The sequence below is a fragment of the Fukomys damarensis genome, unplaced genomic scaffold (genome assembly GCF_012274545.1).
Source record: "Fukomys damarensis isolate Sample0158 unplaced genomic scaffold, DMR_v1.0_HiC HiC_scaffold_16, whole genome shotgun sequence".
In the NCBI taxonomy this organism is placed as follows: domain Eukaryota; kingdom Metazoa; phylum Chordata; class Mammalia; order Rodentia; family Bathyergidae; genus Fukomys; species Fukomys damarensis.
This window is the reverse complement of record NW_022900928.1, coordinates 124,818,344-124,839,773: the sequence shown is the minus strand read 5'-3', so window position 1 is coordinate 124,839,773 and position 21,430 is coordinate 124,818,344. Positions and strand designations below refer to the sequence as shown.

Here is a 21,430-nt window from a genome sequence, read left to right as displayed (position 1 = left end):
TTTTTTTTTTTGAGACAGAGTCTTCTTATGTAGTTGAGAATGACCTGGAACTCACTATGTAGCCCAGGCTGGTCTCGAACTCACAGCAATCCTCCTGCCTCAGCCTCACAAGTGCTGGGATTATAAATGTGTGCCACCACGCGAGGCTTTCCCAGCTTTAATCTTTACATTGTGTGTGATCTCAGGGACAAACTTAGAAATTGAATAAACCATGTATATTTTTCTTTACAAGAGTTCTTATTAGTCTTGTTTATTAGTAAATAAATAAAAAGAACAACAGTCAACTAATTTAAACTATTGCTTTTATTATAATAACACGGGAGCACAAATAAATAAGCACAAAAGTATTGTAAAATATTGTTAATACACTAAAGAAATCAATTTGCTTTCAAACAACATCTGGTTACTTCATTAGTATCAAAGTACATTATAATTACATGTTACCTAAAAAAATCAAGTACAAAAATTAAGAGACAGTGAAACACCAGTGTTTATATCATTATGTGTATAGAAATGGCTAATAACACAAGAGTAGAGAAATCTGTTATCTTATGCTTATTTGCACAAATTTTCAGGCACATACCTGTCATTTCTAATGAGCAATGAAAATACAGTATGACATTCATATGTTTAGATATGGTAAACATGTTATATTGGGATGGATGTTAAATGGTTTTCTTTAAAAACCCTGTCTTTTAAAAAATGTAGTGCCATTAGCCACTAAAAAACATAGCATTTTGTATCATTTTCATAGCTATTTGTTTCAACTGTTTGAAAAGAGCAAGAAAGTAAACAAACAACTGCTAAATACGTAAACACGTTTTTAGTGCAAGATAACAAGACCTGTGACTTTACTGTGCTTTGTTTTTTAATTATCACAGTGCACTTTACACAAATTGCTACACTATAAATGTTAAGGAACTCCAAACAAAAGAAGTGCATACTAACCATTTTCATATATATTATATACAGTGTGTAATCTGTATGTGGGTGTATACACGTGTAGATGTAGATGCTTTCAGGGTGGGCAAACCCAGTTATATTTGGGAACAACTAAGTAATTCAAAGGTTTTCACACATGCCTGGTTGAAATGAGCCCATCGATTTCTTTAAAAATGTTTTCCCCTTAATTTTAAACTTCATAATATTTAAAAGGAAATGAATTTGGACATTTTTCCCAGATTATAAACATTTTGTTACACATAATTGACCCAAATATCAAAGGGTTTTAAATCATTAAATTCCCAAGTCATAATGATGAAATCTAACATAGCAAAATGTGTTACCCTTTTACTGATTTACACAGGTAGCAGTACGTATGTGTGTGTACATATAGAGGCTTACACATAAACATAGTTTATACTTCAACACTAAATTCAGTATGGTTTAGTATCTTATTTTGACTGTACACTGGATCAGAAAAATGAGAATACCATATATAAACCTATAAGAGCTGTCAAACATGAGCTTATCTTCTTAAAAACAATTGGCTTTATTTTGAAAATACTAATGATTGCATAAGCAAGCTCCTTAAATACGAGGACCACAAATTTTCCAATGTTTAATTCGAAGTGCTTCAAAATTTTATTTTAATTCAACGATACATGAGTTGTTCAATAACAAACTCACAAAAAAATAATTGGTTAATAACAAAATGTCCACCTTTTTCAATTAGCCATCTATTCTTCCTTACAGGGAAATCTAGTAAGATAAATTTAAACACTATATGTACCTTTTTTCTTTTATTTTCATTTAAGTTTAGGACATGAAGAGTTATGAATTACAGGTTTATTGTATATATGTATTCCTTTGCACATGTGAATTAACTCTCTTCTCAGAATCACTGATTAAATCATGAAAATCTCTTCTTAATTTCACATGAAAGTGTAATTTCATTTTTTGTTTTTGTAGATGTTGTTGTTTTTTGGTACCAGGAATCGAACTTGGGTCCTTGCACTTACAAGGCAGGTGGCAGAACCACTGAGCTAAGTCCCTGGTAGAAAGTATAGTTATCTTACAAGCTCTACTTTTAAAAACGGGCTTGATTAACATGTAGGTAATTGGAAAACTGCATGGATGTCTGTCTTGTCTTGATGTCTTATTTGGTCAGTGAGAAAACCAACCATATAAGGTTGTTTAGTGTTACTGATTTAGTCACTGAATTTGCTCAAAGAATCAAACCAAATTCCGTACATAGACAAGACCTACACTGATGCCCAAGCCATGGTAAGAAAAAATGTTTTTATTTTCTAGATGCAAAGAAACTTGTTCATCATTTTGAAGCGATGTCACTTCTGATAAGTGAAGTTGTATCCACTTATATCCAGACAATTGTTGTGTGTTTGAAGGTATCTATTCTTTAAATCTACTATACACATTTTAAATTCACAATGTTTTGTTGTACTTTCCCAATTAGTTAAAATGAGTGGAAATTAACCTTCTTTTCACTCCAGATTTGTTTCAGTAACAGAAACACAGGGAAAGGTTGCCAGAGTTTAGAAAAAAGGACTACTGTCATAATTCAGGTGATGCTGGCTTCTATGACGAAAAATGCAGTATTTCATTTTTTTTCTCCATCATTGGTAAAGAAATTTGTTTTTTCTCTTCAGAAAAAGTATCTCACATATAAAAGTCTCTTGCTGACAGCCAGTAAAATTTTGTTTCTATAAAATCTGCTGTGAAAAGACAATTTTTCATAAGCATGAGCTCTTTAAACCAATAACCATGCCATGTTATAATTTGTTCTTTGGCACTGCTGGAAATAAGAGCTTTATCATGGCACAGTATACTGATTGAGGTTATCCTCTGACCAAATTCATACACAGAAGTGTCCCAACTTATCACTACCAGAGAATCAGCTTATCTTTCTCTCTAGAGTAATCATCTCTTTTCCTCTACATAGAAAAACACTATACAAAGAGGACAATGATTATAGAATGGCTTTTGCCACAGTGGACAATTAAACATTGTATAGGCACAAAATCAGTGCTTTTGAGTCAAATCTCAGTGAACCACTTTTCCAGATATTTCAGTCTCTTTCTATGTTGGGGCAGATTTGGAGAAGTGCATTGAAATGTTTGCCTAAGGTCAGAATTTCAAACGTTACGTCCTCAGAAAATAATGTATTTGAACAAGGGATATGTGAAATCTGAGAACATTATGAGTTTGACAGAACAAATGAGAATGATTGAACCTGTCACACATCATTGTAGTACCTGTTTCCTTCTGGACAAAGTGGTGAGTGTTAAAAAACACACTCTGCCTAGTTCAGAGAGCTATGGGCAAGACCCGCATCTAAGAAATACACCTGGGTCTCCCTGCAGAAAGATGGTGCCTTAGAGTAAATTCAAACAATGGATAAGCATTTCCACCTTGAGCTTGACTATATATGTGCCAAGATCATAAGGATGCTGAGAATTGGTATCTTGTGTTTGATTGATTGTCGTGAGTATACACAGTCACAATAATTTAAATCAAAATAGCAATTTGGGTCATAATGCATTTTACTTATGCTTTTAATTTTACACATTTTTCATCACTTAGATTTGTGCTGCATTGGTTGTTGAATTTGAAATATAAATTCTAGTTGGTTAAATGTAGTGGCAGGATACATTTAAATTACTTAAGATCCCTCTGAGATTTCTTATATTTGTGATTCTGCTCTTTTCACCACCTCATTAATGCCAGCAAAACCTAAAACTTCTGTAAGGTTTTCATGTATACAGTTCTCCCACTTACTACTCATTCACACACACACACACACACACACACACAAACACACACAGGCTCCCACTTACCTTTTTCCTTATTCTTTCAGAATCTAGTTGGACATCAAAATATACATTGATTATAAAACATTACAAAATTATGTTTTAACATTTCAAAGGCTCTTGAAAGGAACTATTACTGGTAAAGCACTGCTAGTTTTTTTTATCAATATAGATTACAAAAATTCCCTAATTCCTGTCATATTTGGTTTTATTGAGCAGCACACCACGATAGCTGTCAATACCCTTACAAGGAAAGCTACTGTAACAATAACTCCAGACACACACTTTTTGTCTCTCAGAAATATAATACTAAACTGATTGTTAGTGAAGAATCACATACTGTCAATTTTAGGAAGCATAAATAGTAATTTAAATATATAAAATATATGTGATAGTTTCCTTTTTATTTATCTGTGGCAATATTTATATTCAACTAACAAATTACTTTTAAAAGATATATGGAATTATTTTAAACTTAAATTTCATCACCACATAAAATTGAATCCGCCTTATCCTCTATCCCCTGTATTTCCTGTTTCTTCCTTGAAAAAATATAAAATAAAGAAGTAATCATAATTCTTTGGTCATGAAGTCATGATTGGTAAGAACTGTTATGAGGGTTATACACAGATTATGACCCGAAATGTAATAATGAGTTTGAATGAAATAACAAGAAATACTTTTCCATTCATGGATTTAAATTTTGAAAAAGTCTGGCATTTCGGGTGCTAAACTAGGTAAGCTGGTCTAGTTAAATTTTATTTCTTTTTGTAAGGGAAACAATCACGTATGTGAAATGTGACTTGGAAACTGTGTTTGCGGTGACCACAGAGCCACTGGCCCCACCCTCTCGAATGCAATCTCGCTCTTGAATTTCTGATTCCTTACTCCTTCCATTGTCACAGTGAACCCTGGTCTCCTCCCGTCAGATCCATGATGCAAGGACACGTGTCCCTAAGTCATTTCTGAAGGAAATGTCCTAGCAACTTTCTCTACAGTCTGACTAACCACTGCTTGATATAATCAAGAAGGTATTGGAGAGGAAATTTTATGAAACCAATGTAGTAAAAATGTTGGTGTCGATGTAACCTGGACATCCAAATTAACATCATTTTTGCATTGATTTTTCTGTCAGAACCTTAAAAACATAAAAAGCAGCGGTGTTCTTAATGAATGTGACATTCAACTTTTACATTACTAGCACCAGATCATGTATTATGTGGTTGAATATGATTTATAGCTGTGAGCTCTTCTACAGAAGCCATACGTAGGGAGGAGGAAAAAGAAAAGGGTTTTTAAAGAAAAAATTAATAATAAAAGGCATCAAGGAATTACATATAAAAGAGATAACAAACCAGTTAATACCAAAATTATATCATATAGTAAACTTGATATTTCTGTACTTTATATACGTATAGTGTGTATTGATTCAGGTGTCACCCATAAACTAGTAAAATATTTACACTTTAATATCTTCAGGATTCAAAATAATCTGGGATAAATTAAGTGTGCCTTGATTTCAAGGACATATACATTTCATATCGAACATGCTGTAAGTAGGCACAGCTCCCTGTAGCACTGCACGCCCACAGAGAAGATACGCAACCATTAAATATCAAGGGACTGAGTCGGCCTCCCTCTTCATATTAAGCGGCGTGGAGTCCGGGTCCTGCACACACTCATATGGCCGTATCCCAGAACACTGTCTGCTGCTTAGAGTAGGGCGGAGGGCTGCACTTCTTTGAACCTGCGTTCTTCTTCCAGCTGGGTAGAATAGGCATGCTATCCTGTTTGCAAAGGCCCTTTTCCGTTTTCTGTCTAGCCTTTATTTCCTTGCATAAGCAACGCTTTTTCTCAATCATCTCAAGCATTGTATGGTCTCCATGAAACCACTGCATGCATGCCACCTAGCAAAAAAGAAAAAATGAATACAGAAGAAAAAAATGGAATGAAAGCATTTTTTTTTCACTGTGCTATTAGTTGCTTAGTTGTTTGTATACATCCTTTAAAAACTCTTAAAACGTATTGAGAAATGTAATAATACAAAGCAAAAATGAAAGCATGGAAACTGTCTAAAATGTTAAATAGCACGATATTATTTATCTAATAATAACTTGGGCATTAATTTTTTTCTGATATATTCTAAGAGTTCACAATGTGGAAACATGGCTTTTTATTTTGTCTTTTCCAACAATTTGCCAAAATCTGTCTACTATTTTCACACTGGTTACATTGTGTTATTCATCTATGTGTCTAAATTCCATAACTGAGGTTACTTTTTAATGTGATCTAATATAAACATAGTAAGTTTTAATGATGTTAATGTAATTTTCATTCTTAAAATACATTATAGTCTTTTGGGTTTGTTTATAAATAACATGTAGTATGATAAATATTCATGATAGTTCTTTTTGCTAAAATAATTTTCACTGTGCACCATATGCTTGGAATCCAAATGCTTAAACAGTTCTTTGAAAAACTGTTTACTGTCTTTTTAGATGCTTTAGCAAATGCCTAAATTTCAGTCATTGGCCTCTACAATCCCATTGACACAGATCCTAATAAATTGCAGAAACATAAGGAAAAAAAGATTCATCAGGTCAGTTGGATTGTCAGGAGGAACTTCAAGGTACACTCAACATTGACACAAATATGTATGTTTTTGGACAGTAAACATTACCAGGTATCATTCTACCACAGCCACTAGAACTGTCTTTCGAAACAAGTCTGCCATATAAACCAAGATGAAGAAGCTTACATTTAATTGTTGAAGAAAATACGCTCTATGCCTTATGGGGTTAAAATAGCATCCGTGAAATCATTGAAATTGGTGTTATAATTTTAGGATGATAAAGCAAATGTTTATCTAATGTTTACTCTGTATCATGCTAAATTCTTTGCATGGTTTAACTCATGTATTCCTCACAATGATGCTGTAAAACATACACTATCAGGGAATCCATAATGATGAATGAAATAACACTTAAAGTAACGAGGTAATTTGCCCAAATTTACAGAGCCAGAAAGCTGAGTCCATTCATGCTTTTAACAACTACAGTATACTGCCTTTCAATGTGTGTAAAAACTGGAAAGAATTGGGAAGATAAATTAGTATAATACTCTTCATGTATAGATGAGGAAATTAAGGTTTTAACAAGTTAGGTGCAGAGGTAGGTTTTGCTGAGTATAATTCTCATGATTCCTAATCCACTAGGGAAAAGTGAGAACTAAGATAGAAAACATGGATTCAAATATTGAAAGTGTCAAATTTCTCCTGGTCTTGGGCTTTTTATCTGAATAACTTGTTGATGATACTGCACATTCAGCTGATGATATGAAATGCAATAATTGGATATGAAGGTCAGCTCATGGGTAATCAGTGCATTTTAAGTATAAATTTTGTCTTGGTACTCATCATTTGTTTGGTACGCAATAGCAAAGCTAGACCTTAGTGGTGCGGATTATCCCATGACTCACTCTTCTTTTGTAACCAAATCAAATTGTTTCATACTCATAGTTTAGGGTTGTGCTGGGTATGCTCCTGCCTTTTGAGACAAATTAATGATGAGTACCGAGATGCATATAGTGATAGTTGCTGTTGAATGCATTAGCATTCCTAGGTGCTTCTCCAATGCAAATACATTGACAGCTTTGTATGTGAGTTAAAAATGCTTATCGACTAACAGTTAAAATCAATAATCTGGACTTGGAAGCAAAAGATGATAATCTTAGGTAAATATCTTATACATGCCTAAACTGATGCAAAATCCCTTGAAAAGATGGGCTATGTATATACCTTTTGATGTCTCCTAGTCCCTAGATCAGGATCTTGGATATGGGCATTCATATTTGAAATAAAATCCTAGATGTTGAGTTAATCTAATGAACAGTTTTGTTTCCCAAGAGGATGAAGCCAAAGTAACTCAGAAAGTTTTGAAAGACTTTTATAACATGATAATCTATGCAGTAAAATACAGTAACTCTATTTTGATGGAAATACAAGCACAGTTTATTGAGTGACTATCAACTTTCAGGGAACTTGTAACAGAGAATTGTCAGAGGAAAGACCTTAATCTCACTCATCTCAGAAGTCTCAACATGCAGAACAGAATCATGGGCTCTCAGTAAAATTTTATGAATTCTATAGAAGTTACCTTCATTGAACAGTTTTTGTTGCCTCTTAGAAAAATTCTACAGATAATTTTAGTAAAATCTTAATTTTGCCTTACACATTTCAGTATAATAGGAAAACCTCTAAACTTCAATCTATCTTATAGCATCACTTCTGCATTTGAGTTTTATTTATTTGTTTACATGTACATTAAATCATTTATTACTTAATATTCTTTGGTATTTTTGTGGTGAGAATCAGTATGCATGACTATGAAATAATATTCTTTATTTTGGACATCATAGAGGATATGTTTAGTATTTATATGAAATGTGTTAAAATAAACCCATTAAAGATTTCATAATTTTCCTGGGTTTTTTTAAACAAAATTTTTCACTATCTTGTTAGAATATTATTATAAAATTCCATTCCATATCCTCTGGCAGTTGAAAGAACTTTGAGAATCTACTATGACAACTAATTTGAAACCAAACCCCATAAATGAACTCTTCTAGTATAGTTATTTAATTAATAGCCATTTCTGATCATTCATTGAAATGCATCTGTCATTTTATCATGTAAAATAATACATATACACTGGAAGGTAAGAAGAATTGTGAAATAACTATAAGATAAACCTTCAATTATTATGAATACACATATCTGGGGCAATATTTTTATATTAACATGACTCATCAGAAGCGATATTCTTGAATAATATTAAGTTCGTGGAAATAAAATCAAACGAAACTCCCTCTCGGGGAAGTGAAACAAAAATATCTATCCCTGTGTGTTAGTTACCTGGTAAATACTTGTCAAAGAATACAGGGTGGAAGAGGGGAAGAGGAATAACTTTATAATGGAGAAACGTTCTACAGGCTGAACATCCACGCCCTCACAAAATTCCCACGCTGAAACTCTCACATCCAAGGTGATGGTACTAAGTGAGGAGACTTCCGGGATGTGTTTACTTAATGGTATTAGCGAGTTTATAGAGGAACCTCCAAAGGCATCTCTTTCTTCTCTTTCACCATGTGAGGACACGGCAAGAAGCTGATCTGTAACCTGGGGAGGCCGTCACCTAAACTCAACTGTAGGGTACTTGACCTTGATCTTCCCGGGCTCCAGAACTATGAGACATGACTGTTTACTGTTTATGGACTGCCCAGTTTAGATATTTTATTAGAGTAACCCAAGCAGAAGAGGCACCTGGAAAACACCACTTTCAACAGGTGATGAACAGCGGTCATGTTGATAGCAGGTGACCTTGCTGTCATGTTACAAGGATGGCGACGCTTTACCTCCGCCGTCTTTCTCCCTCAAACTCCCATGTGTCATTGTAATCAGGAAATGATCCCAAACTGAGAGACTGTCTACAAAATACTAGGCTAGTACTCCGGAATGCTGTCGAGGTCATCCAAAATAAAGGAAGTCTGAGAAACTGTCACAATCTACGGAAGCATAAGGAGCCTCCAGGACTAAAGGTAATATATGCTCTGCGCTAGAAGGCACAGTGGAGAAGAGAAAGACTTTTAGATAAAAGCTAAGAAGGGGATGAAGCATGAAATTTAGTGGATTGTAACACAGCAGTACTGATTCATTAATTGTGGCAAATGAACCAAAATTGATGATACAACTAGAGACGATGGATGTGGTTATACACTCTCTGAAACTTTTCCGTAAGCTAAAATTTAAAGGACACATGTTTTTTAAAAATGAAGTGAAATGATTATATCCTTTCTAAAATGTGAGTTTAGCAGTACCTCTAATTTTCTAAAAAGGAAATGACACACTATTTTGGAATATGTTAAATGACATGATTGGGGTCCTGGTTTTTGGGTGAGGATAAAAAGTCATTCATCTCTGTAAATTCTACATATGTTGTGTGACTGTTGGCATATAATTCATATGTACATGGCATGTATACTTGAATATAATTCACAAACATGCTTTGTATTCATGGTACCCATTTGTACATATATTAGGTAGATCGGTGATACATCACAATTTACATGGCTGTGAGGGGGTGAAATATAGTGTTGAAGTGGTGAAGACTCATACATACTAGGAATCATCAGGAGCAGCTTTTAATTCATTTTTCATTCACTTTTCTTTTGGAAATAATTAAGTACTTTCTGAGGTTAAGAATATATTTTCTGCAAAGATCACATAAATAGCAACGCAGTACCATAATCAATCGCTATAATGTACATTTAAAACATTTACTGTTCCAAAGTATATAAATCATAAAGAGAAAAAAATGCTCTGAAGTAACTACTTGGATTATCTTAATCTTACAAATGACATGAGAATAAAACTCTCCTATCTCTATTTTTTTTTCTGTGCCTCATCAATTAGAATGTGAAACAATAATTTATCAAAGAGTCAAAGACTCAGGAGACGGAATGCAATGTTCAGCAAGTACCTCACTGACTTTACCAGAATTAAATTCAGTAGCAAGTCTTGAACTTTATGAATACAATTTTCTTTCTTCAACAATAGGCACAACAATCAATACTAATTTGCACATGATCAGAGGCAAATAATCTATCAGTCCTACATTCCTCTTTCTAAATTTGTTCAATCTGGGTAGCTGGTTGTATGAGAAATTTGTACGTCCTGCATAGGGAATAGCAACTTTACCCTGGTCAAAAAGGAACCTGAAATGGTCAAAGTTCTTTGGATTTTCTCTTTACTCCACAGAAGATTTCCCCAGGAGACCATGGAGAACAGCATGAGGCAGTAAGGAAGAAAAACAGGAAGCTAGAATAGGAAGCTAGAAAAGGAAGCTAGAACAGGAAGAACAGGAAGAACAGCAGGAAGCTAGGTGGGTGTGACACGAAGCAACTCTTTCAGGAAGGTAAGAAGTGTCCAGACCCCAACTCTGTTCACCCGCTCCACAGAACTCCTGAGTACTGAGGGCTATTACTCTTATTGAATATGTTCTTTCTCATCATTTTAGTGGTCTAAGATATTGATTCTTTATTAAGAAACATACAGCAAAAAATAAATAGATAAGTTCCATGGCTTTTTTACATAGGTCTTCATCATGATGATGAGCAAGCTTGGCAAACTACAACCCTCCCTTGGACAAATAGAGCCCACAGCCTGATTTTGTACAGCCCATAAGTAAGATTTCTTTTAATTTGAATTAGGAAAAAATCAAAAGAAATGATATTTGGTGACATATGAAAATTGTATGAAATTCTAATGGCAGTATATAGAAATAGTTTTTGGCACATTAACAATGATTATTTGTTGGCATATTATCTAAAGTGTCGAGTAGGTGAGACAGAATTTACTTGGCTTTCAACATGTAAATATATATAATCTCTTTACAGAAAAAAATTGATAACTCCAGAAGTATCATGTAAAAACTGAAAAATCTAGCTAATAAAATAATATCTAACCATTTTATTATCATGAATACAGTATACAACAAGGTCAAGTAAATGGCATGCTAGATCTGTAAAAGTGATAAAAATAATTTCAGTGGATAAATTAAACATAAAACTTGCAAAATTTTCACTTATCTTCATCATAATGAATTATTACTGGATCAAACTACTGCTGTTCCATCATCATATTCTCTCCTAAATATGCTCTCAACTACGTGAAGGTTCAGAGATGGCCCTTAAAATAACTATCTTTTAAAACTGTCTGATTGAAAACACAAAAGGATAATATCAATATTGATACTTTAAAAAGAGTTACAAAACAAAATGAAGAGCATTGATTCACATGTTCATACATATTTTTTTTTCATATCAGGTTTGGCCCATTAAATAAACCAAAAATGATAAGAACTAGATTTGAAATAATTTATGGCAATTAATTTAGTTTGACCATGTTGACTATACATTTTATAATTCTGCCACTATAATGAAGAGACAATGTTTGGAATTAAGGAAGTAAAGTAGATAAACCAATTTAGATTCGCCAGATCAGATTTAATATAAGGTCAACCCCTTCTTTCAGTAAAACTGCAGTGATTATCAAGCTACCTGGGGGATGTCATTTGACAACAACATAAAAGTAAGATTTCATTTTAAGACTTTTTCCTCCCAACTGTAGTGAATAATACTTCACATCTTTTCTTTAAACTATATTTTTGAAGGAAGTGGTAGACTTTAAAAGCTATAGTCAGTAATCACAGCCCTCAATAAACCTTTTGAAACTGATACAACATAGAGACAGAAGTGTTATAATTATCTGAATTTGTCATCATATTGACGAATCAGCTGCTTTATCAGTTATCGAATCATGAGTCTTTTGAGTGATCAGCACACAAGAGAAAAAGTGTTGTTGTTTTTTTTTTCGAATGACTATGGCCTGTTCTTTAGGTCTCTTAAAAATAATTTATGTTTTAGAAGCTTGTGGAGGCACCTCAACATCATTGCATTTTTATCGCACATGTGTAAATGGTACAGTCAAGCAGTGAGAAGCTGGGGCTGGGGAGGACACAGTGATCAGTAAAATTTATCACATGTGGCGTTTTGAGGCAGCTGGATGTGAAAGTGCCACGAATGAGCTCAGTGCCTTGCTCAGTTCCCATCATTTCCCTGTTCAGCACAGAGCTCAGTGGTCTCTTTGCTTCCCCAACTTTCCAGTGCACTCAGAATGAATCAATGATCAGACATTTGCCATGTCCTGGGTGCACAGACAGGGTGGTCTCCGCAGTGAGTACAACACATACAGCAGCACAACCAGCCCACACATCATGAAACTTGCTGGGTTATCACTGGCTCCCAGAAAGAAATAAACAACAAAAGCTTCTGAAATGAATACAGCCCTGAGGCACACAATGTACCATCGACTGGCTTTTCCTGGTCGTAAAGGCTAGCAGAGTTTAACATTCATAAAGCACAATCCCTACAGGTGGGAGGAGAGAGGAAATACAACAGAACCCATGTAAATGGAATCTGAAAGCAAGCTGGAGAAGCTGTACTTGCATCTGACACAGCAGATTTCAATCCACAATGAGTCAGAAGACACAAAGAAGGTCTCTACATATTGGTGACAAAAATAACTCACTGAGAAGACAATAATTATAAACATATATGTATTGAATGGCAGCGAGCTCAATTTCATAAAATAAGCATTACACGATATAAAGGAACAGAGAGATCACAATGCAATAATAATGGATGACTTCAACACTACACTTACCAATAGATAGATTATTCAGATTAAAAAATTAACAAAGAAATGTCATAGTAAAAATATACCATAGAATCAGGCATGGTGGTGCATGCAGGCAGCACTCGGGAGGCTGGGGCAGGAAGATCGCTGTGAGTTTGAGACCAGCCTGGGCTACATAGTGAGTTCCAGGTCAGTCTCAACTACATAGTGAGACCCTGTCTAAAAAAAAAAAAAAAAAAAAAAAAAAAAAATACATATACACATACCATAGATGAAAAGGATTTAATAGACATCTACAAAATATTTCATCCACATTCAGAAATCACATTATTTTCAGCAGGTAATAGAATGTTCTATGAAATAATTAATTATTAAATTATAAAATAAAATAATTATCAAAATAAAACAAGATAAAGTAAAATAAACAAAATATTTAGGAGACAACCTAACCGAAAAAATCATTTTTCCCTACAATGAACATTATAAAACACTAAAGAAAAAAATCAAAGACACGGCAAGAGAGAAAAATCTCCCATGTTCATGGATCAGCAAATTAATATTATTAATGGCCTTATTACCATTATCTGATCTACAGATTCAAAGCAATCCTCATCATATAAGACAAAAATAAGCCCGACTCAGGCTATTATCACATATATTCCCTAGTATATGAAATAAATTTTTTAAAAAAGTGACATGAAAATAGAAGTGAAACTTCTAAGTAAATGGAAGAGGGTCAGGTGTAATGGATAGTGGGATAAGTGGGGAAGTATATGATCAGAGTATGTTATATACATGTATAAAAATGCCACAGACACCTAATAGTCTACAACTAATATCCACTAATAAAATACATATATGTTAATAAAAGAAGAAAATATAATCATATTATAGGACTCACATGTAATTAGTAAAAATGCTGATTAGATTGTCAAAAAGTATGCCACCTGAGGATGATAGAATATGACAGCTTTATCATGCCTGAGATTACCAATAGATAATGTATAAATGCATAAGTTAAAAATCAATAGGGCCAGGGATATAGCTCAGTGTTTCCACCTCCTGCCTTGCAAGCGCAAGGTCCTGAGTTCGATCCCTGGTACCAAAAAAAAAAAAAAATCAATATATATTTTGGAAATACAGATGCAAATGGCATAAAATTGCTCAAAAGCTCATAGTCAACCTGTGTGGTTTAACAATGATTGATAAGCCCCATTTATGTATCTTTCAAAGGAATAAATCTAAGGCTAACAAGATAAGTCTACACTAAATGTCTCTTTCTTTCCTTTTTGTCTTCTCTTATACATAAATGGCAGCTAATTGAACTGCAGCCCGAACGCAACATCAAGCCAAGAAGAGAACTTTTTCAACTTCATTGGCCTGAATTTGACCTCAAACTTCCAATATCGCTTCAGTGATGTTATATGAGTTATATATCTTGCTTTGTTGCTTGGGAATTTATGAGAAATAAAGATTATATAAAAATCTTCTGAAATTTTAGACTCTTGACTACATTATCGGAAATAACAAAGGTCTTCAGTTTTTTCTTACCTGCGTTTGTTTCATCTTTGATCTACTGCTTGGTTGTTTCTTTAATTATTCCTTGTAATTCTTCTTCAGCTATTAGGGTGTTGACTTAGAATACGTGCTTTGTACAAGGAGTACTAGGCAAGATCACACCTGAAGCAGCCCTAGAATTTCAGGGGCATTTACCTCCCATATCTATATTTTATTTTGATACATGACGTGTTGACAAAGTGATAAGCTTGGTAGCAGAGTTGCTTGGCAATGCAAAATCATGTATGAATATTAATTACTGACCTTTTCTTTCTGGATTTGAACACCCCCATAGCAATGTCCAATCAATTAACCCAGAACATAAAGGAAAAGACAATGCATTGTATCGTAAGCCCCTTGAGCCATTTATCTGTATGTATCTATGCTTACTTATATCATCAATTATGTAAAATTCTCTTATCAAGAGGTTTGAAAGTTATAAATTAATGTTGTTCAAGTTGGCATAGCTATAAAGAGTTTCAAGTTAACATCTGATGCTCATTTTCCCTGCTTGTAATGCTGAAAGCACCTAACCCTTCAATTTGATAGTAGTGTTTTTTTTGAAGTGGAAAACCATATCTTGAGTTAGTTTCAAGGTTGGGTATGGGTTTCAACTACCACACTAAGCAGTGACAAAGTTTATTCCAAGTTTTTTTACTACACTATGCATTGTCCTTTAATAGTAACTACCCTATTTGTATATATCTGTGCATATGTTTCATTTTCTACTTCCTTAGGAGTCATTACAAAATGGATAACAAGGATATGATGGCATATTTGTACCAGTTACTTAGTGGTGCAAACTGGGCCTAATTACTTAACTTTTCTGAGACCTTGTTTCTTTATTCACAGAAATGAAAATTTTAAAACCCCACCCAGGTTGTTGAGAACTGAACGTGATAATTTGATTTCTACTAAGAAGTGAACACTATTAAAAATACAAGTTCAGGAGACTATGATCTTGGAGGACAGGGACTTCCTTGTTAATCTTCATGCCCCTGGGCCCTAGTACTGAGTAAGGGTACAGGGGAAGTATGTAATAGTGTTTATAAAATAACTGAATGAATAAACAAACAAATGACTGCATGTGTAATGCTTTCTGTGTATTTTCAGGAAAAGCGTATTTTTAAAGTCCTTAATTCAACGAATGACTTCATTATACTTTAGACCACTGATTCCAACAATATCCTGAATTGTACAAGGTTTAAAGATATTATTTCCTTGCATTTATGAATCACAGGAGGCATTTAACCTGAAACTCACCCTTGGACACTACCATATGAGTTGCATCACACCCTGGGTATTCTAGCCAAGAGAACCTCCTCTTCAGACTCTGGGCATCAAATCTTGGTTCTCCACCTTACACTGAGTGACTAACCGGTGTGTCTTAAATCTCCATCTGACTCTAGATCTGGGGATTATCAGATTTAGAAGGCCACGGTTTTATCAGGCTTCCTAGGTGATTCTGATGAACTGAGTTTTAAGAAACCAAGTGAAAAATGGCAAGATGTTACATTAATTCAAGATGGCACAGCAACATTCCCTCAAGATCTGGCCCTTCCTATTTTCAGTCCATACATACGTGGTGCATCAAACAAGCAGAGAACCAAAGGAGGTGTGGGAAGGAGGAATTAGATATTTGTCTTGGCAAATTGTTGCAAGTGCCGTCCATCCATTGTGCATACACTTATTATGTATACATAAATTAATATGCAAACTTACATATGTGTGTAAATATCACAGATATGAGATTATATTTTTTGCCACCTCCTATGGGACTTTCAGTTGACACATTATTTAAAAATAAAACTATAAAAGTATTGTGGAAGACCCAAAAGAATTTTTAAAAATCATACCACCACTCACCCATGTTTATAGCAGCACAGTTCAAAATACCTAAAACTTGGAAACTGCCTAATTGCCCATCAAGTGGAGCCTGCATAAAGAAGATGTGTGTTTGTTTTTATAAAATGGAGTACCACTCAGCCATAAAAAATGAGAAACTAGAGATGTTTATAGCTAAATGGGTACACACTGAGACGAAACTCTTAAGTGAAATAAATATATAAATACTGAAGAGTTTTTCTGGTGTGAAAAACTGAAAGTGTAAATGAGGATCCAAATGTATAATAGATAACGTGAAATAGGAAGAAAAGGTCCAAAGGGGAAGGGGAAGTGGGAGGAGTAGGGGAAAGGAAAGAAACTAGAGATGTTTATAGCTAAATGGGTACACACTGAGACGAAACTCTTAAGTGAAATAAATATATAAATACTGAAGAGTTTTTCTGGTGTGAAAAACTGAAAGTGTAAATGAGGATCCAAATGTATAATAGATAACGTGAAATAGGAAGAAAAGGTCCAAAGGGGAAGGGGAAGTGGGAGGAGTAGGGGAAAGGAAAGAGAGAAAAGGAATAAATATGAGAAAAGGAAATAATGGAAACAAAGTCTTTGTAAGTAGAGAGGGGGAGGGGTTAAAAAGAGGGCAGGGGAATGAGAGAAACATAAGAACCAAGATCTATTATGTAAAGGTACACATTCCCAATGATGAATGTCATCATACAGTACATCTAAAATGTCCCAATAAACAATGAATTTTTTAAAAAGTATTGTGGAAGAACATGTCAGTAATGTCACTCAAGAGAAACAGCGACAATCCCTGATACAAAAAAAAAAAAAAGAGAGAGAGAGAGAGAAAAACAGTGAAAAGCTAATAAATCCCACATCCTGAGATTCACGATTGATGTAAAACAAATGAGTTCAAAATATTCTTCAGTGATTTCATAAAAGTTTTAAAACAAGCTGTTCAATTATATGCACCTCTGATTACATGACTTTGGAGTTAAGGATGACTGAAGTCTAAGTGATGGTCATAACAACATCAATGACACAATAATACCAGAAATCATGATTAATTGTACATAACCATGTTCCAAGCACTTATGGGCACAGGGCACTTTTATCAGCCCCTTTAAGCATAATAACTATAGTATGCTTTGATACTATTTTCTAGACGATAAAGTGAAACTTGGAAAGATGAAATTGCAGGTGCAGTGGGATATGACTAAGAGAAGGCAGAACTGGAATTAAAATTCAAGACTAAGTATTCCAAATGCTAGAGCCCTCAGCTTTATTACCACAGTGAATTGTCTCAGACGAATCAAATCAGCCCATGCTGGCAACACACACACACACACACACACACACACACTATGGTAGCTTCACTTGGAAAACTGTACAATTACAAAACAGTGGTAAAGATTGCTGCTGGAAGATTACAGGATTTTACTTTGGAGAAGAGATGAAAATTCCATGAAATTATTCGTCAATACTGGTATCACTGCCATACTACTTTTCATAATTATTACAATAACTATAGCTTTTCCTCCCAGTGGGGAAAGCGCTCCGTGTGTGCCATGCCTGCCTGTTTTTGTTAGCCCTGCAATAACCCTGTGGTCCCAATTTTCTAGGTGAGAAAAATCAAGTTTAGGAGAGGTAAGAGCTGATTCTTCAGTGTTTTGTGAAAAGGAAAGCTAAATAGAACAAAAGACAATATATTTCCCCAGCTTCCTTAACCTCTAAGGAGACACTCCAAACACAACAGGGTGTTTTCAATGTTTTTAACATGAAAAGGATGAATCACAAAGGTAGTTTTTGGTTTTCATTTTACCTGCTTTCTGGATTCCTTTTAAAAGAAGTTATTACTAGGCTGGGCATGGTGGCCCTTGCCTGTAATCACAGCAATCTGGGAGGCTGAGGCAGAAGGATCACAAATCTGAGTTCAGCCTGGACTACTGGGTGACTTAGGAAGATCCTGAACAACAACAACAAAAATAAAATAATAATAAAAAAAAAATAAAAAGGGTTGGAGATGTGGCTCAGTGTGAAGGCCCTGGGTCCCATCCCTAGTATCAAAAATAAATAGTTAATACAATTTCCTGAAGGCAATGTATCCAAGGAGTAAATAATTGTAATTACAATAAGAACAACCAAAGATACATTTTTTTGCTCCATGACAAAATAGCTGCTGCTTCTCAGCTGAGCTCCAAACACTCACTCACTGCAAGCACCTGCATATGATCGTGTGTGCTCTGGGCACCGATCAAAGAAATCCCCCAAAGGTGCTATTACTTATTTCATTAGCTGCCCTCCTGCAGCAGCACATATAATATTACCACTCACAGTTATGCCTCTCCAAGCATTTTTACAACCGTGGTGAGGAGTTAATGTCTCTTGACTGAGTTGCACAAAAGTGTGAGCTGATGCACGGGGTTGTGACAGGAGAGAAAGCTGTGAGAGCAGCTTCATGAGGGAAAAAGGCCAGGCATGGGCCTCATGCCATTGTGAAGGAACGTGCTGTTTACAAAAACAAAAACAGCCAAGAGACAAACAAACAAAAGAAACATGAACAAAACATGCCAACAAAAGCATCACTTTAGAAGTTGGGAATAGGAGTAAGAAAGGACAGGGAGAGGTTTATTAAGAGGCATGAGTTAGACTTTGATAGGTGTGAGAAGGTTCTGTGTGTTCATGCACAATAAGGGGCTGCACATCATTATACAAGATATATCTCAAAAAGCTAGAAGAAAGACTGTTGCATGGTTTTGAATATTAAATGAAGAAATTTTAGATGACTGGGGGAGGATATGTTTAACTTGATGTAAACATCTATGATATATACATCTTATCAAACGGTATCTGTCACATGTATTGCGTTATTACATATACTTTTTTGGTTTAGGGGCTACTTTCAAACGTTAAATTTTAAAAAAGAATTTCAGAGCATAATAAAATATCCAGAAAATCCAGCATATTTTCCTACTTCAAGATGATAACTGAATGCAAATAAAGCATACTAACTCTTGTATGTCTTCAAAACAAATTCAACGTGCAAATTGTCAAGCGTATCGGAGTTTATTTTATTTAACACAGGTTCTCTGGTGAAAGGCAATGACCAAGTGCACAAAAGAAACCTATCCATCCAGGTATGAGTGGCATGGCATTGTCATTTTATACACGTGCACAAGCCTAGGAAGTGGATCATTCCCTGTACAAATATAAAAAGCAGGCAATGACTCTGCGGACGAATAATTCTCCACGATGAAGACTTGATTCGTGATTTCACTCACATGTCTGAAACTGACTGAAAGTTTTACTGAATTAACTTATATAAAGCTGGGAAGGATATTTTATGTAAGCCTAGATAAAATATAACAAAATATTCATTGTTTACAAGGCAAGAGGAAGTTTCAGAGGAAAGTTGATTCACATTAAAATATTATAAAATAAAATTATATCTAGGGCCAGGGATTTAGCTCAGTGGTTTGGCTCCTTGCCTCACAAGTGCAAGGACCTGAGTTCGATCCCCAGTAACCCCCCAAAATAATAATAATAAAAATATTTTTAAAATTGTATGTCATCACAGGCAGGACCATGGTCTAACCTTAGAAAAACAAAATATGATTCATTATTTGTCTTTTTACAATTTTATGACTTAAAAATCTTTGCTTTGGAAAAGTAAAAATCACTATACACTAAATGCAAGGTACTTTTTCCAACAAAGAACGCACAAAAAATTTCCAATAATTAAACCTAATCATCACTACAGATGATTTTCAGCTATTAATTTATCAGGCTAAGTACAATAAAGACAAACCACTGATCAGGTTTCATATTTAATTTATTTTTACTTAATTTTCTTCCTTTCTTTTTTATTTTTTTGAGACATAGCTTAACTAGGTAGGTAGTCCAGGCTGGCCTTGAATTCGTTATGTAGCCCAGGTTGGGGCTCCTTCCTCTTACCTCTACCTCCCAACTACTAGTATGACGGGTGTACACTACCATGCCTGGACTCTTCAGAGGTAACTGGTATGTTTAGGAGTAAGAATTTTATAAAGAGAAGGCCTTACAGAGATATTCCCTGAAGGAACCAGCAGTATCACAATCTAAAATTTAATTACAAGTATATTGATGTTTTCCCCCACGTATATTCCTTTAATCACTTACATTGGCATTAAGCTTTAATTTTAGTGTGAAGCACTGTTTTTTAATAATGTATATGGACTTGATCACAGATCAATGAGGAAGAGTCACATTTTGGTAAATATTCATTTTAGCCAAAGAGGGGGTTTGTAGACAAACAATATGTCGATGCTCAAGTGATATAATTCAGTAGTAATTGAAACAGCCTCACACAAGTTTTGTTCTTATAACTTTGAAATGAGCTGGAGAAAAGTACATGCGCACTTGATGTATTTCCAAATATGAGTGTAACTGTGGTACAGAGTGAAACACACTGGCCACTGTAACTCACTCCATCTACCTAGGTCTTGTGAGGGAGGACAAGAGAGGTCACACTCTACAAAGCAAAGATGCACAGGGCTGGCAGTTGGGCTGAGGACAGATGATATCATGCTTAAAAACTGAGAAAAGGAAAAAATGGAAACAAAGATTTTGTAAACAGGTCAGGGTGGCGGGGGTAAAGGGAGGGCAGGAGTATGGGGAGAAAATAAGAAGCAAAATATGTCATGTAAAGGTACACGATCCCGATGATGAGTGTAACTGTACTGTATACCTAAAAAGTATCAATAAACTCAATGAATAAATAAATATATAAATAAACAAAGTGTTAATTTATTGCAGCCTAGGCTGGGGATGTAGCTCAGTGGTTCCACCAATTGCCTTGCAAGTGCAAGGTCCTGAGTTTGATCCTCCATTCAAAAAAAAAAAAAAAAAAAAAAAAAAAAAAAAAAAAAAAAAAAAAAAAAAAAAAAAAAAAAAAAAAAAAAAAAAAAAAAAAAAAAAAAAAAAAAAAAAAAAAAAAAAAAAAAAAAAAAAAAAAAAAAAAAAAAAA

General features: G+C 34.5%; 1 protein-coding gene across 3 annotated transcripts in view; it reads right to left on the bottom strand.

Moving 5' to 3' along the window:
* Positions 1-390: 390 nt before the first annotated feature.
* The window catches only part of Nyap2 (neuronal tyrosine-phosphorylated phosphoinositide-3-kinase adaptor 2), a 264,186-nt gene continuing 243,146 nt past the window's right edge, over positions 391-21,430 (bottom strand). For 2 of the 3 annotated variants that reach the window (XM_033764661.1, XM_010611770.2), the window contains one exon: positions 391-5,677. In XM_033764661.1, coding sequence (XP_033620552.1) covers positions 5,450-5,677 — 228 coding nt within the window. In that variant the 3' untranslated portion in view covers positions 391-5,449. The remainder of the gene's footprint in view (positions 5,678-21,430) is intronic. The other variant, XR_004517534.1, reaches the window with a different exon arrangement.